The 27,885-nt window shown below is 43.1% G+C and overlaps 1 protein-coding gene across 1 annotated transcript in view; it reads right to left on the minus strand.

Moving 5' to 3' along the window:
• LOC311235138 (fibroblast growth factor 5-like) overlaps nt 1-17,015 on the minus strand; it is a gene marked incomplete at both ends in the record, with an annotated part of 56,686 nt that extends 39,671 nt beyond the window's left edge. Inside the window, 2 exons of the mRNA XM_084322491.1 lie at nt 2,119-2,222; nt 16,766-17,015. Of these exons, the coding sequence (XP_084178617.1) occupies nt 2,119-2,222; nt 16,766-17,015 (354 nt within the window). The remainder of the gene's footprint in view (nt 1-2,118; nt 2,223-16,765) is intronic.
• Nucleotides 17,016-27,885: the final 10,870 nt, after the last annotated feature.

Here is a 27,885-nt window from a genome sequence, read left to right on the forward strand (position 1 = left end):
CGTACTCTGTGTTGTCTTGTTGGGGATTTGGACGTGTTTGAAACGTTCACTCGTTGAGACAAAAACGCCATTTAGCCAAGCAGCCGCTGGAATGTTGTCCAAACGAATGGAAATATCAAATGCGTTTGCTGTTTTAAAGAATCATATCTGAAAAGTGAATACAAGCTAGGTGTCGTTTAATAAGCTGTGTAAGGAGCGTTTAACACCATTGGAAAAGCCTGGTCACAGGGAAATTCAAGGACGGGTTCTCTTCTTTTTGTAAACATTGTCTGGCATGAGGTTGACTAGTACAGGCCGTAACTAGTAGGAGTGTAAAGGTACACGTATCCGTACCGAACCGCTTCAGTGTGTACCGTACCGAACAGCTGTGTACCGAACGAATACAACGGTATGTTAACCACTAACGACCGCCCACGGGGGCTGTTTTTTATACAATCTAATAAGATTATTATTATTATTTTTCTTTTTTTTACAAGTCGATTATTCATTTCAATATAGAATATTTGTTGACAGCCCTACGAGTACAATTAGTTACTGCCAGAGGTGCGTTGCTCATGGGACGGGGTTGCACGACGTGCAACCAAGCTTTTGTGAACAGAGACCGTGCACGTGGCGTCATTAAAAGGTGTGTGATACTAGCAGTGTCTCGTTCCCTGGAGGTGTGATATACTAGCAGTGAAGGCTGTCCCCGAAGCCTGTTTTTGGGATTCGAACTTCGTCAGGGTTTTTCGAACGGACGTTCGAAACTTCGTTTTTAATTAAAAAATATATATATTTTAAAAAGATATTAAAATATTTTTTTTTCAAACTAAATCCTCAATTTGAATAAGGTGATTAATCTGATTAAATTAGTATTTTTTTTTTATTAAATCAACTTTCCAGCCCCAGACCCAGCCCAACTAAATCAACTTTCTTTAACACATTGAGAGCCACGCCCCTATGCCCAGATAAGAGGTCAGGGATATTTGCGAACGCTTAAACTATAGCTTAAATTATGGCTATGGGTCTAAAACACCCCTTGCTTATCAATGACTTGCTTGCAGTCAACATGTACAAAACAGATTGTTTTTTCATTGGTCATTTCAGTTCTAGTAATTTCAGAGAAATTCAGGGATAATAGCCCTTTAGTGGAATACACAAAACACGTTGTAATTTTTCGGCTGATTTATGAATAGTTTTCAAATAAATGCTAGATTATCGATAGTATATGTGTACTTATGCACGCTAGAGAAGCGGGCTGAAAAATCGATTATCTATGCCGTGCTTAGCGCTAACGTTACGCACACATACACACACGTTGTGATCGCTGTGAAAAAAACATCTGATTAATCCAAAACTGGTAACATAAAGTCCTTACCTCACATCAGATGAGATTAATCCAATTCCTGATCGCCATTCCAAATATCGATCGCGTTTATTGATCCAACGTTACACTCCGAAACAGATAATCGACGCTTCTTCCAGTCCCCTCAGTCAATGCAATAGTATCCAGATGCATGCCCCAGAAGTAAAACGTGGACCGGAGTTATTTTTTCGATGCACCTTTTCAGCCAATCCAATCCAATGATGTGCAATACCATCCAGGAGACGATAGACGGCGGTATTTGCCCTTTTCGAGCTCAGAGCCATTCCCAATGATAATGTCAGGTTGGATGGATAAAAAATGAATGGATATTGCTAATAAAAGAAATAACGAGAAAAAAACTAGAAAACTCGTCATTGGCACTCAACGCATGGCGAGTTAAGACGACAAATCTCGTCGTTGGCACTCAATGTGTTAATGAATATAACTCATCAGTGTTAATACTATAATATTAGTGTAGCCTAATCTTTATCTGCAACTGTGAATAAAACCCCCATTGGTTTAAACAGAATGAATAAAAAAAAATATATATATATATATATATATATATATATATGAAAAATTGAAAATTCTAATGTTGATTGAACGAAGGTTCGAACGTTCGAACGTTTGGGCTTAGCCAGCCCTACCAGCAGTGTGTCGTTCCCTGGAGGTGTGTGATATACTAGCAGTGTGATATACTAGCAGTGTATCGTTCCCTGGAGGTGTGTGATATACTAGCAGTGTGTCGTTCCCTGGAGGTGTGTGATACTCACAGTGGCATGGAGTCGTCCTCTTTTATTCATGGCCAGGAATCTGTTACTATGGACTCCTTTGATGCCGATGACTCCCTGAGAAACAGCAAACAGCTCCAGGACACCTGGGAGAACAAACAACAAGCTACTTCACTGCTCTGCCTCTCACTGAGGGTCGGCTCTGTGTGGCGGTGTACAGTGTTCATTTAGTCAACGGAAATTATGACTAAATATGGTCATCAACGAAGCTTCTCCCCCTGACGACAACGAGACGAGACGTCACGTTAATGGAGATAATGGCACTTATAATTAACGTGACTAAATGATTCATGCAATGTCGTTGACTAAAAACGACGACACAAAATGTAGTTTACAAAATAAAGACTTTTAACAAATCAACCTTTCACCTTCAACGTCATCACTCTGTTTACATGCTAGCTAACAGGAACTCATTTGTCGACAGGAAAGTAACAAACACTATTGTCCGTGCGGAACCCTTATCCCCAACATATAGTTCCGTGGGTGAATTAGGTTGAGTGGGGAGACTAAACAAAAAAGACAAAATCGAGACTAAACAAAAAAGACTACAACTAAAGTGCTCAGACCTGTAGTTGACTAAAAATTTACTAAATGAAAAATAGATAAAGGTGACAAAATATGATGAAAACTAAAAAGAGCATTTGAGACATCATCATCATCATCATCATTTATTTATTCGTACATGGAATTACCACAGTCCAACAGTACATATTAATATAACTCACCAAATCACATGACTAAGACTCAAACAAAAATGTAAAATAGCGGACAAAATTAACACTGGTGGTGTATCTGAACCACTGCTCTGCCTCTCACTTCTGATATAAAGGCTCACAGATATAAAGGCTCACCGATATAAAGGCTCACAGGTATAAAGGCTCACAGGTATAAAGGCTCACAGATATAAAGGAGACTCACAGATATAATGGCTCACAGATATAAAGGAGACTCACAGGTATAAAGGCTCACAGATATAAAGGCTCACAGGTATAAAGGCTCACAGGTATAAAGGCTCACAGATATAAAGGAGACTCACAGATATAAAGGCTCACAGGTATAAAGGAGACTCACAGATATAAAGGCTCACAAGGCTCACAGATATAAATGCTCACAGACAGGGCCGCCTCAGGGGGTGTGCGAGCAGTGCGGTCGCACAGGGCCTCGCGGGAAGGGGGGCCTCGCAAAAAAAAAAAAAAAAAAAAAAAAATTATTAATTTTTTTTTTATTATTATTTTTTTTTTTTTTTTTTTTTTGCGAGGCCCCCCTTCCCGCGAGGCCCTTTTTCATCACAGACCTAAAATCTAGTTTTGCTTATATGCTTATATATTTCACATTAGACACGTTTGTAGAATGTGTCTGACTTGTTCCTGGGTCTGCAGTCCTGCAGCTGCAGACATACTCACTATTGGAGCTCAGCCTCTGGGGTTCTGCAGCAGCATTGGTTTCAACGAAGGGAGTGGTTTTACTTCATCATGTGTAGACAGTGTAGACGCCGGCAGCGTGAGTCGGCTGCGTTTGACATTTTCGCGCGTGCAGCTTTTGACTATGCTTAGTTATGCCCAATAGCCAAGACGAAGAAAGAGGTCGGTCATTATCACGTTAGCTAATCTATCCAGAGGAGCGCGGCGAGGCGAGTGGATGTCTTTTCAAAAGAAGCAATACGCCGAAAGGTGTCCAGTCTGCCGGAAAGTACTCGAAGAAGAAGAAGAAGAAATTACACCGTGGGGCCAAGAAAGTTTCCTTCCACGTTGATACTGCGTTATGGTGAGTGACCGTGAGTCAACATATGATTATATACCCGCCGTGGATCTGTCTTTCTCTATCTGGAGCCAAACTGGTCGACGAGCTAATACTACTAGTAGCTAACGCTAACGGTGTGTGCCTGGTGGTGAGAGCACCTGGTTGTATGCAGCTACATAGAGCCACGTGCCTGATTGAGCTAACTGTTAGCCAGACGCCATGTGTGGGCTGGCTGGCTGGCTGTCGGCCCACCACGTCCTCCCCACACCCAGTCTCCTCGGCCGGAGCCGTGGCCCCCCGTACTATACCAGGAGGGAGGGGTGGGGAGCGAAGGTGGAGGGAGGCGCGCTGAGGCCTTTCGTCAACGTGGAGACCTGTGTTGCGGCCTTTCGCCCTGCGCCCTCGTGCAGCCAGGTAACTAAGATTAATGAAAATGTCATGACATTACCCCACTCTTACTTCCTTCCCCTCCCGAATGTTTTGTTAATAACGATGTTTTTTTCCAGGCAAAACATATGCTACTTCACAACATTTGGAGATACGACATGTGCTGTGTGTGAATGGTGTAGCTTGTGTAGCTTGTGTAGCTTGTGTAGCGTTGGGCCATAGGCCAAAGCTGTGTGTGGCCTGGTGTCACAGAGTACCTGGCTAGCCTATTTAGCTGATGTCGGCCATTGGCTCCTTGCTTTGGTTTCTCTGGTATACCCTGCTCTTCTTGTTGGATTTAAGTGTTGATCTTTGTCCTTTTGAATCTGTCATACATGCTCTAGTCTCTAACACACACACACATGACAAACACACATGTTCTCTCTCTCTCTCTCTCTCTTTCTAACACACACAGTCTGCCTATGGCGGCCTTTCTCGATGGCTAGGCTGTGCTCAAGGATCTTCAGTCACAGTGCTCAGGTATTCTGCCACTGTGTACTCTCTGTTTAGGGCCAAATAGCATTTCAATTTCTTTCCAATGTGTCTCTCTCTCTCTCTCTCTTTTGATCTTTGTCCTTTTGAATCTGTCATACATGCTCTAGTCTCTCTCTAACACACACACACATGACAAACACATGTTCTCTCTCTCTCTCTCTCTGTACACTGTATATTGACTGTAGAACGGGAGCTCTCTTTCGCTCTCTCTTTTGCTATATGTTGACTGTATCATGCCCCGCCTCGGGCAGCGCTATTATTTAAGAATATGTTGACTGTATATATAAAAAAAAAAAAAAAAGAAAAAAAAATATATATTAATAATAATAATAATATTTTTTTTTTTTTTTTTTTTTACCTTTGGGGGGGGGGGGGGGGGGGCCTCGCGTTAAATCTCGCACAGGGCCTCGCATTTCTCCCAGGCGGCCCTGCTCACAGATATAAAGGCTCACAGATATAAAGGCTCACAGGTATAAAGGCTCCTTGAACTTGAGGTATAAAGGCTCAAAGATATAAAGGCTCACAGGTATAAAGGCTCACAGATATAAAGGCTCACAGGTATAAAGGCTCAAAGATATAAAGGCTCACAGATATAAAGGCTCACAGGTATAAAGGCTCACAGATATAAAGGCTCACAGGTATAAAGGCTCACAGATATAAAGGCTCACAGATATAAAGGCTCACAGGTATAAAGGCTCACAGATATAAAGGAGACTCACAGATATAAAGGCTCACAGATATAAAGGCTCACAGATTAGGGGTGTAAAGGTACACAAAAACCACGTTTCGGTACGTACCTCGGTTTTGAAGTCAAGGTTCGGTACGGGTTTTCGGTACAGTGGGAGAAATTTTGGCTTTCCATGTTCCACTCAGGGCTGATGTAGTGTGCAGTAACTAATTGTACTTGTGGGGCTGTCAACGAATATTCTATATTGAAATTAATAATAATAATAATTATATTAATTTAATTTATATAGCGCTTCTCAATAACCCGAAGTCGCTGACAATAGTCGGGAGCAAAAGTAAAAACAAAGAAACAAAAGCAAAGAAACAAAAACAAAGAAACAACAAAGAAACAAAAACAAAAGGAACATGAGACCATGGGGGGAACAGGGAAGACAGCATGATAGCACAAAAAGACTGGAGACAGACATCAATCAGGTTGGAGGGGGGGGGGTTTATGGGTGGGGGGGGTTGAAGGCAAGGGAGAACAGGTGGGTTTTGAGGCGAGCTTTGAAGGTGGAGAGTGTAGGGGAGTCTCTGATGGACTGGGGGAGGGAGTTCCAGAGTCGGGGTGCAGTACGAGAGAAGGCCCGATCTCCAAAGTTTTTAAGCTTGGATGTCGGGACAGTGAGGGAGGCAGTGGAGGAGGACCGGAGGGAACGGGTGGGGCGGTAGGGAAGAAGGAGATCGGTCAGGTAGGGGGGGGCCAGGCTGTGGAGGGCTTTGAAGGTGAGGAGTAGTGTTTTAAAGTTTATGCTGTGTTTGATCGGGAGCCAGTGGAGGGAGTGGAGGACAGGAGTGATGTGTTCGCGGGACCGGGTGTTAGTGAGGAGGCGGGCGGCTGAGTTTTGGACCATTTGCAGTTTATGGAGGGAGCGGGAGGTGATGCCAGTGAGGAGGGAGTTGCAATAGTCCAGGCGGGAGGAGATGAAGGCGTGAATGAGGGATTCCGCAGCAGGGGGGGAGAGGCAGTGACGGATTTTTGCAATGTTGCGGAGGTGAAAGTAGGATATTTTTACGATGGAGCGGACGTGGGGGTCAAATGAGAGGGTGGGGTCAAGGAGGACACCAAGGTTTCGGACTAGGGGGGAGGGGGTGATGGTGGAGTCGTTGATGGTGAGTGTGATGGGTCCGGATCTGGTGAGGGTGGTTTTGGTGCCAATAATGAGAAGTTCAGTCTTGTCACTGTTCAATTTGAGGAAGTTGTGAGTCATCCAAGTTTGGAGTTCGGTAATGCAGGATTCGATGTGACTGAGGGGTGGGCTGTGGGGGGATTGTGTACTAATGTAGATTTGGGTGTCATCAGCGTAGCAGTGGAAGTTGAGGTGGTATTTACGGATGATGTGACCAAGGGGGAGAATGTAGCAGATGAAGAGCAGGGGGCCAAGGACTGAGCCTTGGGGGACCCCCTGTGTGACTGGGGAGGGGGAGGAGGTGTGGTCGGAGAGGGAGATGAATTGGTGTCTGTCTGTGAGGTAGGAGTGCTGTGCCCTCAACACCCAGTTGGTGCAACCTTTGGAGGAGGATGGAGTGACACACTGTGTCAAAGGCTGCACTGAGATCGAGTAGGATCAGGATGTTGAGGGCACCGGAATCAGCGGAGATGAGGAGGTCGTTGATGACCTTTACCAGTGCAGTTTCAGTGCTGTGAGCGGGACGGAAGTCAGACTGAAGGGGTTCATAGAGGGTGTTGGACTGGAGATGGGAGTGGAGTTGGGAGGCAGCAATGCGTTCCAGTGTTTTAGAGAAAAAAGGAAGATTGGATATGGGGCGGTAGTTGGAGAGGTTGGATGGGTCAAGAGTGGGTTTTTTCAGGACAGGGGTGACAGCGGCGAGTTTATAGGGGGAGGGGACGTGGCCTAGGGATAGTGACTGTTTGAAAAGGGCGGTGAGGTGGGGGATGAGAGCAGGGAGGCAGGCTTTGGTGAGAGTAGGGGGTCAAGGGAGCAGGTAGTGGTCTTGGAGGTGGTCATGAGGTCCGTGATGAAGGAGGAGTCGACTGGGGCAAAGGCAGTAAAAGGGGTGGGAGGGATGGAGTCAGGTGGGGGGAAAATGATAGTGGGGGGGGGGGGGCGAGGGTGGGGGAATTGGCGATGCGGGCAGTCAGTGAGCTGTTGATTAGAGATATTTTATTATTGAAGAAGAGGAGAAACGAGTTGCAGAGGTCAGGGGAGGAGAGTGAGTTATTGTCCGGGGGTTGTAGGAGTTTCTTGACAGTGGAGAAGAGGGTCCGGGGGTTGCGGTTGCTGCTGTTGATGATGGTGGAGTAGTGGGCAGATTTGGCAGCTTGGAGTGCATCACGGTAGGAGTAATTGTAATTGTAATAATTTTTTTTTATAATAATTATTCTATTAGATTGTGAAAAAAGTAGTCGTTAACATACCGTTGTATTCGTTCAGTACACTACACAGCCGTTCGGTACGGTACGGTACACACTTAAACGGTTCGGTACGGATACGTGTACCTTTACACCTTTACATCACAGATATAAAGGCTCACAGATATGAAGGTTCACACTGTCCCCTGGTTTGGTGTCTGGAAGGTCTCGCTAGTCTCACTGGATGAAAGATTATACTGTATATATGACCATGTGGACTCTCCAAAACACAACAATTATAAATACAATCACGTGGACTCCCCTAATCATAACAATCACGTTCGCTATTAACACTTTAACTGCCGGAAGACGCTTTTAGGCATCCTTCCCCGCCATGCTCAAGTTGCCGAAGACGCCGTAACTCGTCTTTGATATCAATATTTCAAAAATCTGTGATCGTAATCATATTTCCTTTCCGGGGGCCCTGAGACACAAGTGTGATCTCCTCTCAATCCTCTAGCGGTTCAAGACCGCCATCTGGTGGCCGATCGGCAGATCGAAAAAACGGATGTTACCTTTAACCCGGTAGGACTCACTCCATATGGGGTCCGGGCACTCGCTAGTGTTAGAGAGACTCAGTCTTCACACAGTGAACATCGATCGCTGCAAATAACTCGAAAAAACAACATGATTTGGACGTATATATTATTATACAACCTGGAAATGGACCGGATATTTCTATATCCCATAATAGGAAAATGTCTGTTCCACGCTCATCGCCCAACGGCGCGAGGAAGATACGGTAAGATTCAGCGTTATTTTTCAATGTGTACGATACTAACTGCTATGATGAACATTTGACCCACATTAGATGAATGGTATAACGCTGCCCACGGAATTATAAACGCCCCCTCGGCCATCCGGTCAACATCAGATTACGTGTAGTAACTTCCAGAAGTCCGTCCAGTTGGATTTTTTTATATCGCGCCGATTGCTATCAAACTGTATTTGATCATCAATATAATGCATTTGGGGCTATAAATCACGTTCTGGAGAAAGCTGCAGAAAGAGATGAAAACATACTTATACTTTAGATCATATTTTAGTATGAATATGTGAATGAAAAAGTTTAACGTTGCTTCACCCTGAACAATACATATAGGACTTTGAATGGGCCCTAATAATGGCAATTTAGCAATAGAATTTAAAAAGTTATAGCCCTGCAAAGAAGGGGAATTTCTCCATAGACAAATAGAGCCGGCAACCTATGGTATATCATGAATTTAGCCTTAGGCAATCAAAGTGTTAAGTAAAAGCAAAATCATATGTTTGGGGAGGAGAGGTTAGTATTCCAATAGTTCCCAGCAACTATCAAATAGCAATTATATAGTAATATTCCACTCTAAAACTCAATTCATTAGTAATACTAGTAGTCGTTTAAATCGTTAACACTTTCTGCGCCAAAAACGTCTTACAACAGGTTTCAAGTTCATGCTAATTCTGCCAGATCACAGCGTACAACGTTATTTTTTATCATATTTCATATTTTCGTCATGGTATTCATATTTCACTCACGGAGCCTTGTCTGATGCTGTGGGACTCAGCACAACTCTGCAACGCTTCAATACTGCCACCTCCTAATTACGTCCGGCCACTCGCATATCATCCCAGGACTCTAGCCACACACTGTGGATATGGATCGCTGCCATAACTCAATAGTCGATATGATTTGGGCGTGTATTAGTATTATACAAACCGGAAATGGATCGCCTCGATCCCCATCAAATAACTGGGATCTGTTTGCTCCAGTATCATCGCCCAACGGTAAGAGGAGGCTGCCGTGACTTTCAGCGTTTTTGTTTATTATTATCGATGCAAACTGCTCTGATCTATATATCACACATACTACATAAATCATTTAACGACGATCACGGAATTATAAACGACACCCCCCCCCCCCCAGTTCACCCGCGCATGATCAGTCATAACGTTTAGGACCATGTACAGTTGACATTTTTTATATAGCGTGGATCGGTATCAAACAGCATTTGATAATCTAATATATGCATTTATGCTTATCTCACGTTCTAGGAATGACTGCAGAAAACGATAAAATCATATTTATACTCTAGACCAGGGGTAGGCAACCCTAGGCACGCGTGCCTGCATAGGCACGCGGGGGCATTTGCATAGGCACAGGGGGCAGCATTAAAAAAAGAAAAAAAAAAAAAATTTGTTTTGGTTTTTTTTGATTTTAAATATTATAGTGAAATATTTTGCACTGTTGTCGCATTTATCTTATTGAAATCCTCCCACAGGTTCTTTTTACTACCACATATTTAATTGAGACCCTTTATTTGTTTATTATTTCAATTTAGCTGGAAATACATTGCTACATCATTCAGTAACATTTGCAGAGCCTTATAACAAAAACATTATTATGGTCACCATTGTGACCAGTGGGATTAATCAACACATTTTATTATTTATTTTTCTATTTCATTGAACATTGCACATGTTAAAAGCCATTTTTTTTACTCAAAATGTGAGTATTACCAAGTCAACTTGTGTTCTTAAAACAATGACAATAAACATAGTTTTATTAGGTTGAAATAATGTGGTTGTGTACTTATTTTTCTGTTAACTTATTATGGGTTGAAAACTGAAAACCTTAATGCACAGTAACTGAACAAAATATTTTTAAGTTCTGGTAACTTATTATTATATTCTTTTTTACAGTGTAGTCTTGCAATCAATCAAAACTTATTTACACGATATACCTCACATTCACCCTCCATTCACATCCTGGTGTTCTCCATTAGGCCTGTAGGTGGAGCTATGACAGCACACGTACAGTACACTCACCGATGGTGTGTGATGTGTCCAAAAATGAATGGGCAAATGTGAGTGAAATGGTCGCACTGTATGCAGCTGTTTGTCTGCATTGCATTCCCCCCCCCCCCAACTCAGATTTAGGGTTGATACAACCATCATAATAATATTGTTAATAATAACAATAACAATAATGATGTAATAATGTAAAAATTATCATTAAAAAGACCTGATTATGAGAAAAAAAAATTACGATGCATGGAATATTGTTGAGGCACACTAGTTACAACTATATTTCAAACAGGCACTCCATGTCAAAAAGGTTGCTGACCCCTGCTCTAGACGGTATTTTCGTATGAATGTGTGAATGAAAAAGTAAAACGTTCCTACATCCTGAACGATAGATAATCGATGTTGAATGGGCCATAGTAATGTCAATTTAGCAATACAATTTAAAAAGTTATAGCCCTGCAAAGAAGGTAAACATCTCCATAGACTTAGACTGGTGGCAGTGATCAAACATTGATGGATATAAGCGTGGCAGTTAATGTGTTAATAGCAAACCACTTCACCACAGTCTGCAGTTGTTTTTAATTATTTTAAATAGTGCTGTCAGGCGATTAAAAAAATTAATCTAATTAATTACAGGATTTGTAATTAATTAATCTAATTAATCGCATTTTAATCGCATAACCATTTTATGCCTGATATTCTATATTCTATAATCATATTTCAAATTGCATGTGTCCGGATGGCAGAATTCAGTACTGTATCTACAAAACCTTCTGTTTAATCATCTTCCATCTATTAATTTGCTTAGATTTTTCAGGTCTGGTCAATTTGAGCATGGTGTTATTCACAGTCAAAGATAAAAAAAAATTGTATTGATATTCTCATTTGGTTCATTACAATTTACTCAAGCCTAGTAACAGACACAGTATTTCTGACACTGGGAATACATTCCCTGAGATCCATAGATGTCCCTAGAATCATATACCAAGAACATGCAAATGGACCATATAAAAAAAAGTCTGTAATGTGTATTCTACGTTCTTATGGAATGAATGAGATAAAAAAAATGTTATTTATAAAAAAAAAAAAAAAAGTTTTTTTGTAATTAATTTTGAGTTAATTTTCATAACGCGATAATTTCCTGTGTAATTAATTAATCTAATTAACGCGATAAACTGACAGCCCTAATTTTAAATGTTTAATTGATTGACATTTCTCTATCTGTATTGTCTCTGTATTTATTATGTTGTATTTCTCTACGTCATTGTAAATAGAGAAAAAAAGAGCTTGAATGGTCCTACGAGATGAAGTAAAGATTGAATAAACCTATACATTAAAAATAAATTCAGTAAATGTCTTAATTACATCCATATTGTGCGTCAGAACAGTGTTATGTTTGTACATTGAGTATCTAAAGTTCACTATTGGTCATTTTGGCCATTGTCACCTTGTTTAAAGATAGAATCTGTAATGCAAACATCAAACAGTGACCTCTAGTGTTGGTCTGTTGTGTGGGTAGAGGTTTAGTAACTTGTTAACCCTTTCACTACCACACTACGTAAGGGATAATGTATAGCTACGAGGTCATTGTCGCAAAATAATTGACCGACACAGAGTTTAAAATACCGAGGCGCCTCGCTGAGGTGTTTTAAACGTCAGTGAAGGTCAATTATTTTGCGACAATGACCGAGTATAGCTATACATTATCCCGCTTATTACATGACTAACTTACTAACAATATACCTAATTCATTTTACACCATCGACAAGACGAGATCAAATGCAGACACAGTTGTTCTGTGGCTCCGTCCGCTGTCAGCCCAAATAAAGTTATTATTATCGCCGGCAGGTGTGTGGACTGATTGCACTGCTGCAGTGTGTGTCAGTGGGCTTGATTGCGAACAGCTGCGAAAAACAATAATCACCGGTGGTTATCGAAAAATTATTCACCGCTGTCAGGGGCTATTGACCAATCACAATCAAGCATTTCGGCGAATGTTAAAACACCATGTAATAAAGAAGGTTAACCGTCTGTAGTGTGGTAGTGAAAGGTTAACCGTCTGTAGTGTGGTAGTGAAAGGTTAACCGTCTGTAGTGTGGTAGTGAAAGGTTAACCGTCTGTAGTGTGGTAGTGAAAGGCTTAACCTTCTGTAGTGTAGTTGTGAAAGGGTTAACCATTTTGTAGTGTGGTAGTGAAAGGGTTAACCTTCTGTAGTGTAGTTGTGAAAGGGTTAACCATTTGTCGTGTGGCAGTGAAAGGGTTAACCTTCTGTATCGTCGCAGTGAAAGGGTTAACCATTTTGGTAATGTGGTAGTGAAAGGGTTAACCTTCTGTATCGTTGCAGTGAAAGGGTTAACCATTTGGTAGTGTGGTAGTGAAAGGGTTAACCTTCTGTATTGTCGCAGTGAAAGGGTTAACCATTTGGTAGTGTGGTAGTGAACGGGTTAACCTTCTGTAGTGTCACAGTGAAAGGGTTAACCATTTGGTAGTGTGGTAGTGAAAGGGTTATAGTGTTCATTTGTCCAGACCTCTCTTGGCAGAGCCTGAGGCGTGGCCAGCAACCCCTCCCCTATCCCCACACATCAGAACAAAACAAAAAATGTAAACAAAGTGTGATACCCAGCGGGGCTCTTTTGCCTAGAGGTCACTGTTTGGCAGCATTACAGATTCTACCTTTAACACTTTGGACGCCAACAACGAGTATACTCGTTATTGCCCGCCATGCGTTGTGCGCCAACAACGAGGGAATTCGCTTTTGGGATCAATATTTCATTTTTTCACCATGGCATTCATAATTCATCCAGCCTCCCTCCGGGATGCAGCTGGACCCTGTTCTGATATTGCAACGCCTCAATACCTCCGCCTGGTGGATTTCGGGCGAGTTACACTCCACGCCAAACCGGAAGTGGCGCTCGGTGCATCAGGGAAATTCCTCCGCCAGAGATATATTGTAACGTGGGTCTAGATACACAATCGAGTGCATTGGGATCGCTTTCGAAACGCAATAATCAATATGATTTCGGCGTTTATTGCGTCATACAAACGGGAAATGGGTCTAGCAGATCGACGTCAAATAATTGGAATATTTTTCCTCCAGTCTCATCGGCGAACGGTAAGAGGAATCTAACGTTATTTTCAGCCCGATTGTCCATTTCTTTGTTTGCAATCAGTCTGATCAACGTATCAACCCATACTAAATAAAGCCGCCACTGATGATCAAGGAATTATAAACGACCCCCCCCCCTTTCCTTCACGCATGATGAAGCATAATGTATACCGATCATATACATTTGAATTTTTTAATATAGCGTGTATAGGAAAGAAACGCCAATCGATAATCTATCATATGCGTCGGGGCCTATAACTCGCATTTTAGGAATTACTGCAGAAAACCTTAAAAACATACTTATATTCACGACGGTATTAACACAACAATGTATGAATGAAAAAATATAACGTTCCCACATCCGGCACGATAGATACCCAATGTTGAATGGGCCATCGTAATGTCGATATAGCTATAATATTTAAAAAGTTATAGCCCTGCAAAGAAGGTAAACATCTCCATAGGCTTACAGCGCTGGCAGACTGGGCACAAAGATGGGCATACTGCGTGGCAGACAATGTGTTAACAATCGGGAAGTGCCACAAGCTGTTTGTTTACATGTCTCCTTGCTGCCTTCTAGTGGTAAGAAAACAAGTATTGCAGGTTTACTTTTTGCCTGACACGGTATTGCAAATCTTTGGATGTAAAATATTACAGTATTTTCCCCTTCAAAATACCTGTGAATTTGGAGGCCCTTTCCATGTGAGCTAGCATGAAAAGCAACGCAATGCAACTCCATATCAGCCAATACCGACACACTAACATATCAGTCAACCCTAGGATATGGGTCTATTCTATTGCAGACAAACAAACAATATAGCCCCAAAATATAGCAGACACAGTTAAAAATGTGTATGTATCTGTTTTCCAGTGTTGGTCTTTGTATCAAAAACCCATTTCACTGTAGAATAAAGACACGTCTCCCTTCCTATTTTTCCAATTTTGGTGACGGGCGACAGTGGCTCAGGAAGTAGAGCAATCATCTGCTAATCTGGAGGTTCCCGGTTCGATTCCCGGGAACCGTGTCGAAGTGTTCTTGAGCAAGACACTTAACCCCTAACTGCTCCCGGTGAGTCGGTTGGCACCTTGCATGCCCGCCTCCGCCGTCTGTGTGTGAATGGGTCAAATGTTAGGAACAAATTGTAAAGCGCTTTTGATAAAAGCGCTATATAATTGCACCATTTACCATTTACCCTTTGTTTACATTTGGATCACGGATTGGGCCTTTAAGTAAGTAGTGTGTACGTCCGGTGTTTCATATGGACAAGTTTGTTAATGCGCGCCCTGAAAACATAAAAATGCTGTCATAACTTATTACAGTTAGGTTTCAATTAGGTTTCTCATAAACATTGCCTGGATTGTCCTCAAACTAAAGAGAGACATGTGGTAGTATACACCCTCCCCAGACCGACAGAGGAGACATGTGGTAGTCTACACCCTCCCCAGACCGACAGAGGAGACATGTGGTAGTCTACACCCTCCCCAGACCGACAGAGGAGACATGTGGTAGTCTACACCCTCCCCAGACCGACAGAGGAGACATGTGGTAGTCTACACCCTCCCCAGACCGACAGAGGAGACATGTGGTAGTCTACACCCTCCCCAGACCGACAGAAGAGACATGTGGTAGTCTACACCCTCCCCAGACTGACAGAGGAGACATGTGGTAGTCTACACCCTCCCCAGACCCACAGAGGAGACATGTGGTAGTCTACACCCTCCCCAGACCGACAGAGGAGACATGTGGTAGTCTACACCCTCCCCAGACCGACAGAGGAGACATGTCGTAGTCTACACCCTCCCCAGACCAACAGAGGAGACATGTGGTAGTCTACACCCTCCCCAGACCGACAGAGGAGACATGTGGTAGTCTACACCCTCCCCAGACCGACAGAGGAGACATGTGGTAGTCTACACCCTCCCCAGACCGACAGAGGAGACATGCGGTAGTCTACACCCTCCCCAGACTGACAGAGGAGACATGTGGTAGTCTGCACCCTCCCCAGACTGACAGAGGAGACATGTGGTAGTCTACACCCTCCCCAGACCGACAGAAGAGACATGTGGTAGTCTACACCCTCCCCAGACTGACAGAGGAGACATGTGGTAGTCTACACCCTCCCCAGACCGACAGAGGAGACATGTGGTAGTCTACACCCTCCCCAGACTGACAGAGGAGACATGTGGTAGTCTACACCCTCCCCAGACCTACAGAGGAGACATGTGGTATAGTCTACACCCTCCACAGACTGACAGAGGAGACTTGTCTTATCTTATAAAGGATATCTTATTTCATCTTATAAAGGAGTATCTTATCTTATCTTATAAATCTTATAAAGGAGTATCTTATCTTATAAAGGAGTATCTTATCTTATTATAAATCTTATAAGGGAGTATCTTGATACCCAGTTCTACACCTTCATTGCAAACACGTGGCACCTGTCATAGAAGGGGGTCAAACTTGTACTAAATTGGTGGACAGTAACCCAACTAATAATGACAACCCGCCGCATCGCTGTGATGACAGTCGTTCCCGTCCCCAATCCAAAACATCCTAGTGTCCTCACGCACCTGTTACTCATTCACACACACACACACACACACACACACACACACACACACACACACACACACAGTCACACACACACACACACACACACACACACGCACACACACACGTACAGTATACCTGCCAACGTCGTAAATGGATACACAAACAATGCATTTCACAGGCAGACTAAGTATAGGCGGACTGGTGCACAGACTCCTACATTAGATTATCGGGCTCTCTACTGACTGAATGACCACAGTGACTTAAGGCACTGGAAGGCTGGGGACGCGGACATAATCAACTGTTTCCACGTAGGAACATATACATTCGAACGTGTTTTAACGTGTATAGTTTAGCAGGCAGTGTGGACAGTGTGTCCTGCAGTGGACCCCTGCAGTGAAAAGCAGGTACATATAGAATAACTCACTCAACTGGTTCGGCTCGTGGCTGCCGTTGACTCTGCCCTCGGGATGAATCTGGAGATGGAAGCCGATGCCAACCCTGCAGTAAAGCCTGCAAGTCCTGCGTCCCGACCCGGTGCTGGTCCCGTCCTGCTCCACGAGGAGGTGTTTCGACCTGGTCCCGTCCTCCACCAGTTTCTGCTTACTCGTCTGCTCCGCTCCGACGGCGCAGATGAAGTGAGCGACTGTTAGAAGAAGACAGAGAGGAACATTCATTCTTCCCCAAACGGTCTAATTATGCGTCTCCTCCTCTAGTCCGCTTCCAGCGTGTTGTTGTCGCCTCTGAGCTCCGTGCGCGACACGCATGCACTGGTGGTGGTGGGCATTATTACCCCCGCGGCCGCAGGAGCTGCTGGGGTTGTTCTGCCGGCGAGGAGGAGAGATATTTATAACGCCAGCAATGATCTCACTGCTGCCCGGTGCCGCCTTTGGTTCTGCTGGACGCCTCTCACACCAGTCCTGCCCGGTGCCGCCTTTGGTTCTGCTGGACGCCTCTCACACCAGTCCTGCCCGGTGCCGCCTTTGGTTCTGCTGGACGCCTCTCACACCAGTCCTGCCCGGTGCCGCCTTTGGTTCTGCTGGACGCCTCTCACACCAGTCCTGCCCGGTGCCGCCTTTGGTTCTGCTGGACGCCTCTAACACCAGTCCTGCCCGGTGCCGCCTTTGGTTCTGCTGGACGCCTCTCACACCAGTCCTTCTCGGTGCTTCCTCGGTTCTGAATCTGATGGACTCTCACACCAGTCCTTCTCGGTGCCGCCTCGGTTCTGAATCTGATGGACTCTCACACCAGTCCTTCTCGGTGCCGCCTCGGTTCTGAATCTGATGGACTCTCACACCAGTCCTTCTCAGTGCTTCCTCGGTTCTGAATCTGATGGACTCTCACACCAGTCCTTCTCGGTGCCGCCTCGGTTCTGAATCTGATGGACTCTCACACCAGTCCTTCTCAGTGCTTCCTCGGTTCTGAATCTGATGGACTCTCACACCAGTCCTTCTCGGTGCTTCCTCGGTTCTGAATCTGATGGACTCTCACACCAGTCCTTCTCGGTGCTTCCTCGGTTCTGAATCTGATGGACTCTCACACCACTGACACCAGTCCTGCCCGGTGCTTCCTCGATTCTGAAGGACGCCTCAGCTCACACACCAGTCCCAATAATCAGTATCGATCCGCACCGAGGCGCCGAGGCGCAGAATGAACGCGACCGTCGACGGCGCACGCATGTCCCCAGCAGGACGCAGCGTGCGCAGCGTTTTACGCGCGAGGAGACATAACCAGATAACCGTCAGCAGAGCAGACAGAGGAGTGGTCAGATGGAGAGAGAGAGGCGTCCCTTGAAAGTGCTTCAAACTGCTCTTTCCAAATCATTTCAATCAAACACAGACAGTCAGCGACTGTCGTCACCTTTGTTTTACCCCCCATTTTGCAGAAAGCGATTTGCTGCATTGCATACCTTTTTTTGCAAATCTTAGCTTTATATTTTATACTTATAGCACATGCATGGGTCTGTCTCTTTTGAAAGGTAACATTCTGAAGTTGCTATGTCAATAACGAAAAATCACTTTGCGTGCTAATGTATTAGAGAAACAGAGGTTTGAACACACTGAAATAAAATATTTTCCTTACTTTTTGTTGACTTGTTGCCAGATTCCTGTTAACATTCACTTTTAACATTCACTTTTAACATACAGTTTTAACATTCATTTTCAACATTCACTTTTAACATTCATTTTTAACATTTACCCTCAGTCTGAAGAATAGCTGCCAATACATTCGGACAAATCTGATGTTGTAGGTCTATTGTGGATTAAACCTCGAACAGGAGTTCTTGAATGTTTTATCAAGGGACTCAAACGCAAACAAGTAGAGACCTGTAGTCACATTATAACATGGTATATGGTTATCAAGTAGAGACCTTCAGTATGTCACATTATAACATACTGGTAACGGTTATCAAGTAGAGACCTTCAGTATGTCACATTATAACATACTGGTAACGGTTATCAAGTAGAGACCTAGTCACATTATAACATACTGATAGGTTATCAAGTAGAGACTTAGTCACATTATAACATACTGATAGGTTATCAAGTAGAGACTTAGTCACATTATAACAAGTTAGAGTGTTGTGTTCATTCATAGTTAAAGACAATAGAGGTTGAGTACTTTATTATCTAAAGATGGTAAGTTAGTGTGTTGTGTTCATTCATAGTTAAAGACAGTAGAGCTTGAGTACTTTATTATCTAAAGATGGTAAGTTAGAGTGTTGTGTTCCTTCATAGTTAAAGACAGTAGAGGTTGAGTATTTATTATCTAAAGATGGTAAGTTAGAGTGTTGTGTTCATTCATAGTTAAAGACAGTAGAGGTTGAGTACTTTATTATCTAAAGATGGTAAGTTAGAGTGTTGTGTTCATAGTTAAAGACAGTAGAGCTTGAGTACTTTATTATCTAAAGATGGTAAGTTAGTGTTGTGTTCATTCATAGTTAAACACAGTAGAGGTTGAGTATATGTATTATCTAAAGATGGTAAGTTACAGTGTTGTGTTCATTCATAGTTAAAGACAGTAGAGGTTGAGTACTTTATTATCTAAAGATGGTAAGTTAGAGTGTTGTGTTCACTCATAGTTAAAGACAGTAGAGGTTGAGTACTTTATTATCTAAAGATGGTAAGTTAGAGTGTTGTGTTCATTCATAGTTAAAGACAATAGAGGTTGAGTACTTTATTATCTAAAGATGGTAAGTTAGTGTGTTGTGTTCATTCATAGTTAAAGACAGTAGAGCTTGAGTACTTTATTATCTAAAGATGGTAAGTTAGAGTGTTGTGTTCATTCATAGTTAAAGACAGTAGAGGTTGAGTACTTTATTATCTAAAGATGGTAAATTAGAGTGTTGTGTTCACTCATAGTTAAAGACAGTAGAGAGTTGAGTACTTTATTATCTAAAGATGGTAAGTTAGAGTGTTGTGTTCATTCATAGTTAAAGACAGTAGAGAGTTGAGTACTTTATTATCTAAAGATGGTAAGTTAGAGTGTTGTGTTCATTCATAGTTTTTTTTGATCCACTTTTTCTCCCATTTTCTATATTTTCTCCCATCCCAATTTCGTATCATCCAATTCAACCCTCCCCTGTCACGAACGCTGTTTCTTGCCTCCCACAAGCCGGCTGCAATGTGGACTTACATAGCACAAGTCCCCTCCGGTACTTGAGTTAACAGCAGTCGCATCTTTTCACCTGCGCAGCTCGATCTCTCAGTGGTGAGGAGTAACGCGTGGGAGGCTCACGCTGCCCCCGACACTTCCTGATTCCACTGCGCAGGCGCACCAACCGACCTGTAGGAGTCGCTGTCCACAACGCCCGATCCCCACCCATCAGTTTCCCACCCCCTAATACGGCCAATGTGTATTAGTACGGACGACCAGCTAAACTGAAAGCAAATGTGGAGCGCTGGGCTCGAACAGGCGAGCCCAGCGTCTCCAGATTTCGTGGTGAGCGCCTTGCCCACTACGCCACGTAGCCGCCCATGTTCATTCATAGTTAAAGACAGTAGAGGTTGAGTACTTTATGGTGATATATCGCATTCACACTCCAAGTTAATGGTTGATTTTAAAACTGCAAATACATGCACTGTCCAAAGGGGATTCATATGGTTGTTTGGATCAAGGGTTTAATTATAAATCTTTATTTATTTCAGTTATTTGTCTCAAACATCCACATTAAAATACAATCATCATCATCATCATCATTTATTTATTCGTACATGGAATTACCACAGTCCAACAGTACATATTAATATAATTCACCAAATTCCATGGCCGAAAGGAACAGGAAGAAGAAAAATTCTTATATATACCTGCCCCTACACACACACAACACACCGATAGACTTATTGCGTAAAACCAAACAGAATATACCCATTTTGCAAAAATGGAAACATCAACACAACTAAATTAAATCAACATAAATAAACCCATTTTGTGTATCTATCAGTCAAACTACATAGGTTCATTCATTCAATAATAAAACAGTAAAAGATAAAACACCAAACATACAGACAGATAAATCAAAACAAAACAAAGGATGTGTTTTATCACCAGTGTCATATAAAATAAAATGTCTTATGAAAAAAAGAAAAAAAAAGTTAAATATTTACATCATTTCTACATCATCACACAATGCAGTACGCTTGCAAACCGTTTCATGGTTAAATCAGCATCAACAATTTGATTGACTCTTCATTTCTGTGTTTCTCTTGAATAATTTTCTTCTGTTTGTATTTGAACTGTGATGACCTTGCTGTTGGTTTGCTTGATCTCTTCCTCTGGTCCGTTCAGAGTCGACCTTTCAGAGCAGAACAGACACACGGCTGTAGAGATGAACACATGGCAGACTGACACAGTGGCGTCCTTTCACTAAAAGGCAAGGTATGGCGAGGAGGGGGGGGTGTGAAGGGGGTGTTTCCCCCCCTTGGTGGATTTTTTTGTCAAATCAGTTGTGCAATAGTCACTTTTGGTGAGTTGTTTCTATACAATTCAGTTATATGACATTTAGGTATGACACAGGACTACACAAGCATTTTTAGTATAGAAATGTGTCAACAGACTAAAGCAGGGAACTAACAATATTTTGCATACAAATTATGCAGAATGTAATATCATAACTATCTATTACTTTTCTTGCAATTGAGCCAATTTTCCTTAGGTACGGTTTTGAGGTGTGTGTTCAACAGAATGTAGTATCAAAAACATGTTCACAAAAAGTATGGGTTACTGAATGCTGAACTGCACTGTTATAATCACTAAGCCAGACCTTACCTGTGTCCCTGTATCACTTGTCTCTGCTGCCCTTTGATAAAAAAACGTCCCTAGGGCCTATGTCCATTTTCCTTTTTATTTGGGCATATTTCAGTTAGTCACAGTAAAAGTCACCTAGTAAAAGTGAGATAATTGACAATATCAAAACATGCTAGGTCTGTACCGAATAGTTCGAAGCTTCGTTCATAATGTTGACATTCGAATTTTAAATCAACATAAAAAATTGTAATTTTTTTTTTTTTTTTTTTTTTACATATTTATTTGCCAAGGTATGGCGAGTGCAGGGCCGTAGCCAGGGTTTAGAAATTAGGGAGGTCCATTTATTTTTTTGGCCCAGACCGGCCCACTATAATCGGTCGGACACCACCCACCAGTACACCATCCTTACGGTCCCCTTAAATATGCGTACCTACTGTACTATTCCCCCCCCTAACCCATTACAAAGCTGGGTAGTAAGTGCCATGGACAAGTGGACCAGTGTACTCACTCGCTCTTGGCTGAATCTTGTTTTGGGTGGTGATGTAAAAACATCTGCATCATAGCAGGCTCAGGATGGGCAACGTAGTCTATAGCCTGTTCATCCCTGTCTCTCTCCTCCACAACCTGGCTTGACTAGACATAAGGAGAGAGATGATTACAATTAACTGGTACATTCAGGTCCAGAATTGTTGGAATCCCCTGACAAAGATGTGCAAAAAGCTGTACAATTTAAACAATACCATACTGGTAATGAGAAAATAGTTGTTTATTCAATGAATGCATGGAGCAGTTCCATCTTATTTCATTTGATACTAACTACTCAGTTCATACAGATTTCAAGTATTCAAATATCAATGATGAATATTGCATAAGGTTTACACAGTTAATAGATCACCTTCTTGTTTTATATTCATCTTATATGGCAATTAAATCAATGGTGTGTTTGTTTGGGGAGTTTGACCTATGTGCCTACCACGTGAAGGTGCATGATCAATGGACAGCACAAAAACAATTTGTGTAGGTGGAGACTAGAGCTACCACAGATAGTAATACGTTATTAAGAGTAAGTAATCCATACCATATATATCCTAATAGTTACCTTATTACCATACTTGGCTGAAAACAAACTTTGCTGCCTGTTGTGAATGTGTTTTTCCCTGTAGGCTAATACATAAGTAGGCATACATTTTTGCAGTTGAGGAAAAATTTGCAGTTGAGTAGGCTATAATGTGCTGTGTTTTTATGTCTTCCATCGAGGACCACCTTGGAAATAAGTGTTAATGCTTGTTAATGAATGCTTTTAGGTGATATCCTCAGGAATACAAATTGGTCAAGATCATTTGTTTTTATGATGTGTTTTTAATTTCCAAATAAATCTAATCAAATAAAAAAGCAGTTTTTGCAGTTGAGCTACTGGTGTTGTATATTATACAGCCTTTTCATGCATCTTTATCAAGGGAACCCTTATCCTAATGATTTAAAAAATAATATTATGATGATACGATATGGACCTAGTAGTTGGGTCATCTGTGGCACTTCGTTTCTCAATGGATTTTTTAAAAAGGCGGGGGAAATTTGTGAGAGACCAAAATCCAAAATGGCTGCCGTGGAAATTAACTTTTTAATGGTTTGACCTACAATGATGCCCAATACATGGTACCAGCCCCCTCTCGGTCATGTACCAGCCCCTCTCAGTCATGTACCAGCCAGCCCCTCTCAGTCATGTACCAGCCCTCTCTCAGTCATGTATACCAGCCCCCTCTCTGTCATCTACCAGCCCCCTCTCAGTCATGTACCACAGCCCCATCTGAGTCATGTACCAGCCCCCTCTCAGTCATGTACCAGCCCCCTCTCAGTCATGTACCAGCCCCCTCTCAGTCATGTACCAGCCCCCTCTCAGTCATGTACCAGCCCCCTCTCAGTCATGTACCAGCCTCCTCTCAGTCATGTACCACAGCCCCATCTCAGTCATGTACCACAGCCCCCTCTCAGTCATGTATACCAGCCCCCCTCTCAGTCATGTATACCAGCCCCCTCTCAGTCATGTACCAGCCCTCTCTCAGTCATGTACCACAGCCCCCTCTCAGTCATGTACCAGCCAGCCCCCTCTCAGTCATGTACCACAGCCCCCTCTCAGTCATATACCACAGCCCCCTCTCAGTCATGTACCACAGCCCCCTCTCAGTCATGTACCAGCCCCTCTCAGTCATGTACCAGCCCCCTCTCAGTCATGTACCACAGCCCCCTCTCAGTCATGTACCAGCCCCATCTCAGTCATGTACCAGCCCCCCTCTCAGTCATATACCTGCACGACTGGCGGGGGGGGGTGCTTAGTAAGAGATGTGATTGGGCCAGCCCAGTGTCAGTCAGTACCAATGGGCCGATGTCTCAGCCTAGTAGTGGGCCGGTCGTTGACCAAAAAAAAAAAAAAAAAAAATATACATATTTTTTTTTATAATTTTTTTTTTTTTTTTTTTTAATAGTTACAAATAGTTACCGAGGTCCGGACCTCGGTGACCTCATAGCTGGGTACGGCCATGGGCGGGTGCCATACCTTGCCATACCAAATGGACGCCCCTGGACTGACACACACCTTTAAGAGCAGAACAGACACACGGCTGTAGAGATGAACACATGGCAGACTGACACACACCTTTAAGAGCAGAACAGACACACGGCTGTAGAGATGAACACATGGCAGACTGACACACACCTTTAAGAGCAGAACAGACACACGGCTGTAGAGATGAACACATGGCAGACTGACACACACCTTTAAGAGCAGAACAGACACACGGCTGTAGAGATGAACACATGGCAGACTGACACACACCTTTAAGAGCAGAACAGACACAGGGCTGTAGAGATGAACACATGGCAGACTGACACACACCTTTAAGAGCAGAACAGACACAGGGCTGTAGAGATGAACACATGGCAGACTGACACACACCTTTAAGAGCAGAACACACACAGGGCTGTAGAGATGAACACATGGCAGACTGACACACACCTTTCAGAGCAGAACAGACACAAGGCTGTAGAGATGAACACATGGCAGACTGACACACACCTTTAAGAGCAGAACAGACACACGGCTGTAGAGATGAACACATGGCAGACTGACACACACCTTTCAGAGCAGAACAGACACAGGGCTGTAGAGATGAACACATGGCAGACTGACACACACCTTTAAGAGCAGAACAGACACACGGCTGTAGAGATGAACACATGGCAGACTGACACACACCTTTCAGAGCAGAACAGACACACGGCTGTAGAGATGAACACATGGCAGTGGCGGCTCTACCACTAGGGGCGCTAGGGCGCCGACCCACCTGCTGGCCAGCTGCTGTTAAATCAGAGAAGAAGAGAATAAAACTTTTTCGTTTTTGTGTTTTATAGCCCTATAAATAATATAAACATGTTTAAAATTAATAATATTTACTCATTTTAAGTATGTTTGTATTTCCAATGCACAATATAACGTTATTATCTAAATTAAAAAAACATCGTTTTCCAGAGCAGGAAGTGACATCACGTTTTTTTTTTTTTTTTTTTTTTTTTATTTCTCGGGGGCAATACGCGATAGCGCTCTGCGTGCGTGTCACAGTTTGATCGCTGTCTCCGTCACAGCCAATCAGTGCATACGGCGTTGTGCGTTGAAATATGACTATTATGTTGGAATCCGAGCGTGATTTGAAGCGGTCTAGCCAGCAGCGTGAACTTCCGTGAACTAATTTCCATAGCCGCATTTCGCGGAGACGCTCTCTGATTGGCCGACGCCAGTATTTTTTTCCATGGCAGAATTTCACAGAGACGATCTCTGATTGGCCGAATCCAATTTCTAATGTTCTAATGTTCCAATTCTAGCTTCTAGCTTGGTTGAGATAGTTGTGTTGTTGTGAGATGCATGCAGCTGTTTGTCTTAGAGCGTGCCGTGCCGTGACTGCAAGTTCTTTAGACTGTTAAGCTTAGGCACTCTTTCAAAGTTGGTTAAGGTTAGAGTTTGTCTTAGAGCATGGCGATAGAATGCCAGGTAGTTTGCAGTCTGTTCGAGCGGAAATGGACAAAGGAATGTACTTGTTGAGTGTTGTGGCAACGAGCTCAGCTGAGCTAACACTTGGCTAACTGCTAACTTGGCCCTGGACGTTTCAACTAAACAGTGAGTCTCTCTCTCTCTCTCTCTCTCTCTCTCTCTCTCTCTCTCTCTCTCTCTCTCTCTCTCTCTCTCTCTCTCTCTCTCTCTCTCTCTCTCTCTGCTTAACGTTAACGTTTGTAAATAGTTTTTTTTAGGAGCAGACCAGTACTGTTAGGCTACTGCTGTGCTGGCCATTCATGAAGCGAGACATTGCTGATTGTTTATTTATTTTATAACACAAGACTATGACTACCAACTGCCTAGCCAGCCGTGTATCAATCTTGGATGCAATAATAACGTTACCGCACACTGACTGTGTCGATGGCTCATTGATTTAACTACTGCAGCTCTCGGATTGAAAATACGTGGATTATGGCTTGTTCAATATCGTCTATGTTTGAATGAATTAATGAATGAGAACTTTATTAACAGATTGCAGAATGGGTACAATACAGTACGGCTCAATACACACAATTGTTAAGGGGATGCAGACCAGAGAAAGACGTTTGTCTTGTTTACATCAGGGTCCCAGATTTTCGATTCATATCGATAGTTTAATAGCTAGCCTTGGCTCGTTTAACAATATGCAAAATATGTGTACAGCCCTGTACTCATACTGAAGTTATTCTTGGTATATAATACTACATATATTAGGTCTGATTGTGTAACGAATCGATTCCACGTCGCGCTGTGTGTGAGAGAGAGAAGGAGAGAGGGAGAGATCTGCCTGTGTTTGTAGACGGGCGAGTTTTGTTTCTAACTTTTCTATTTATATATTGTGTTTCAAGTTGTGAATTAGAGTCTAGACTATACTTTATTTGACTGGTTGTGTGTTGTTGTAGTAACAGCTGAGCGACTCGTTCATAAGAGCCGATTCATTGCCGTGAGCGTGAGTCGAATCGCTCACGTCTTGCCATGAGTGTTGCGTGGTACTGTACTGTACATGTTTGCAAAAATGTTTGGTATAGCGCCCCTAGTGGCGAATACCCACCGGCCGCCACTGACACATGGCAGACTGACACACACCTTTCAGAGCAGAACAGACACACGGCTGTAGAGATGAACACATGGCAGACTGACACACACCTTTCAGAGCAGAACAGACACAAGGCTGTAGTCTGAACACATGGAGGTGCAGTACAGACACAAGGCTGTAGAGATGAACACATGGAGGTGCAGTACAGACACAAGGCTGTAGAGATGAACACATGGAGGTGCAGTACAGACACAAGGCTGTAGAGATGAACACATGGAGGTGCAGTACAGACACAAGGCTGTAGTCTGAACACATGGAGGTTCAGTACAGACACAAGGCTGTAGTCTGAACACATGGAGGTGCAGTACAGACACAAGGCTGTAGTCTGAACACATGGAGGTGCAGTACAGACACAAGGCTGTAGAGATGAACACATGGAGGTGCAGTACAGACACAAGGCTGTAGTCTGAACACATGGAGGTGCAGTACAGACACAAGGCTGTAGTCTGAACACATGGAGGTGCAGTACAGACACAAGGCTGTAGTCTGAACACATGGAGGTGCAGTACAGACACAAGGCTGTAGTCTGAACACATGGAGGAGCAGTACAGACACAAGGCTGTAGTCTGAACACATGGAGGTGCAGTACAGACACAAGGCTGTAGTCTGAACACATGGAGGTGCAGTACAGACACAAGGCTGTAGTCTGAACACATGGAGGTGCAGTACAGACACAAGGCTGTAGTCTGAACACATGGAGGTGCAGTACAGACACAAGGCTGTAGAGATGAACACATGGAGGTGCAGTACAGACACAAGGCTGTAGAGATGAACACATGGAGGTGCAGTACAGACACAAGGCTGTAGAGATGAACACATGGAGGTGCAGTACAGACACAAGGCTGTAGAGATGAACACATGGAGGTGCAGTACAGACACAAGGCTGTAGAGATGAACACATCAGGACAGAAAACCAACCTGTGGGACGTCATGTCTTTGAGGTCGTCCCAGAGCCACACATTTAGTATTAATCTTCCGCCTGCATGTATTCATTCTGCATGTATTAATCCTGGATGTATTAATCCTGCATGTATTCATTCTGCATGTATTCATTCTGCATGTATTCATTCTGCATGTATTAATCCTGCATGTATTCATTCTGCATGTATTAATCCTGCAT

This window comes from Notolepis coatsorum (assembly GCF_963971535.1).
Source record: "Notolepis coatsorum genome assembly, chromosome: 10".
Taxonomy (NCBI): Eukaryota; Metazoa; Chordata; class Actinopteri; order Aulopiformes; family Paralepididae; genus Notolepis; species Notolepis coatsorum.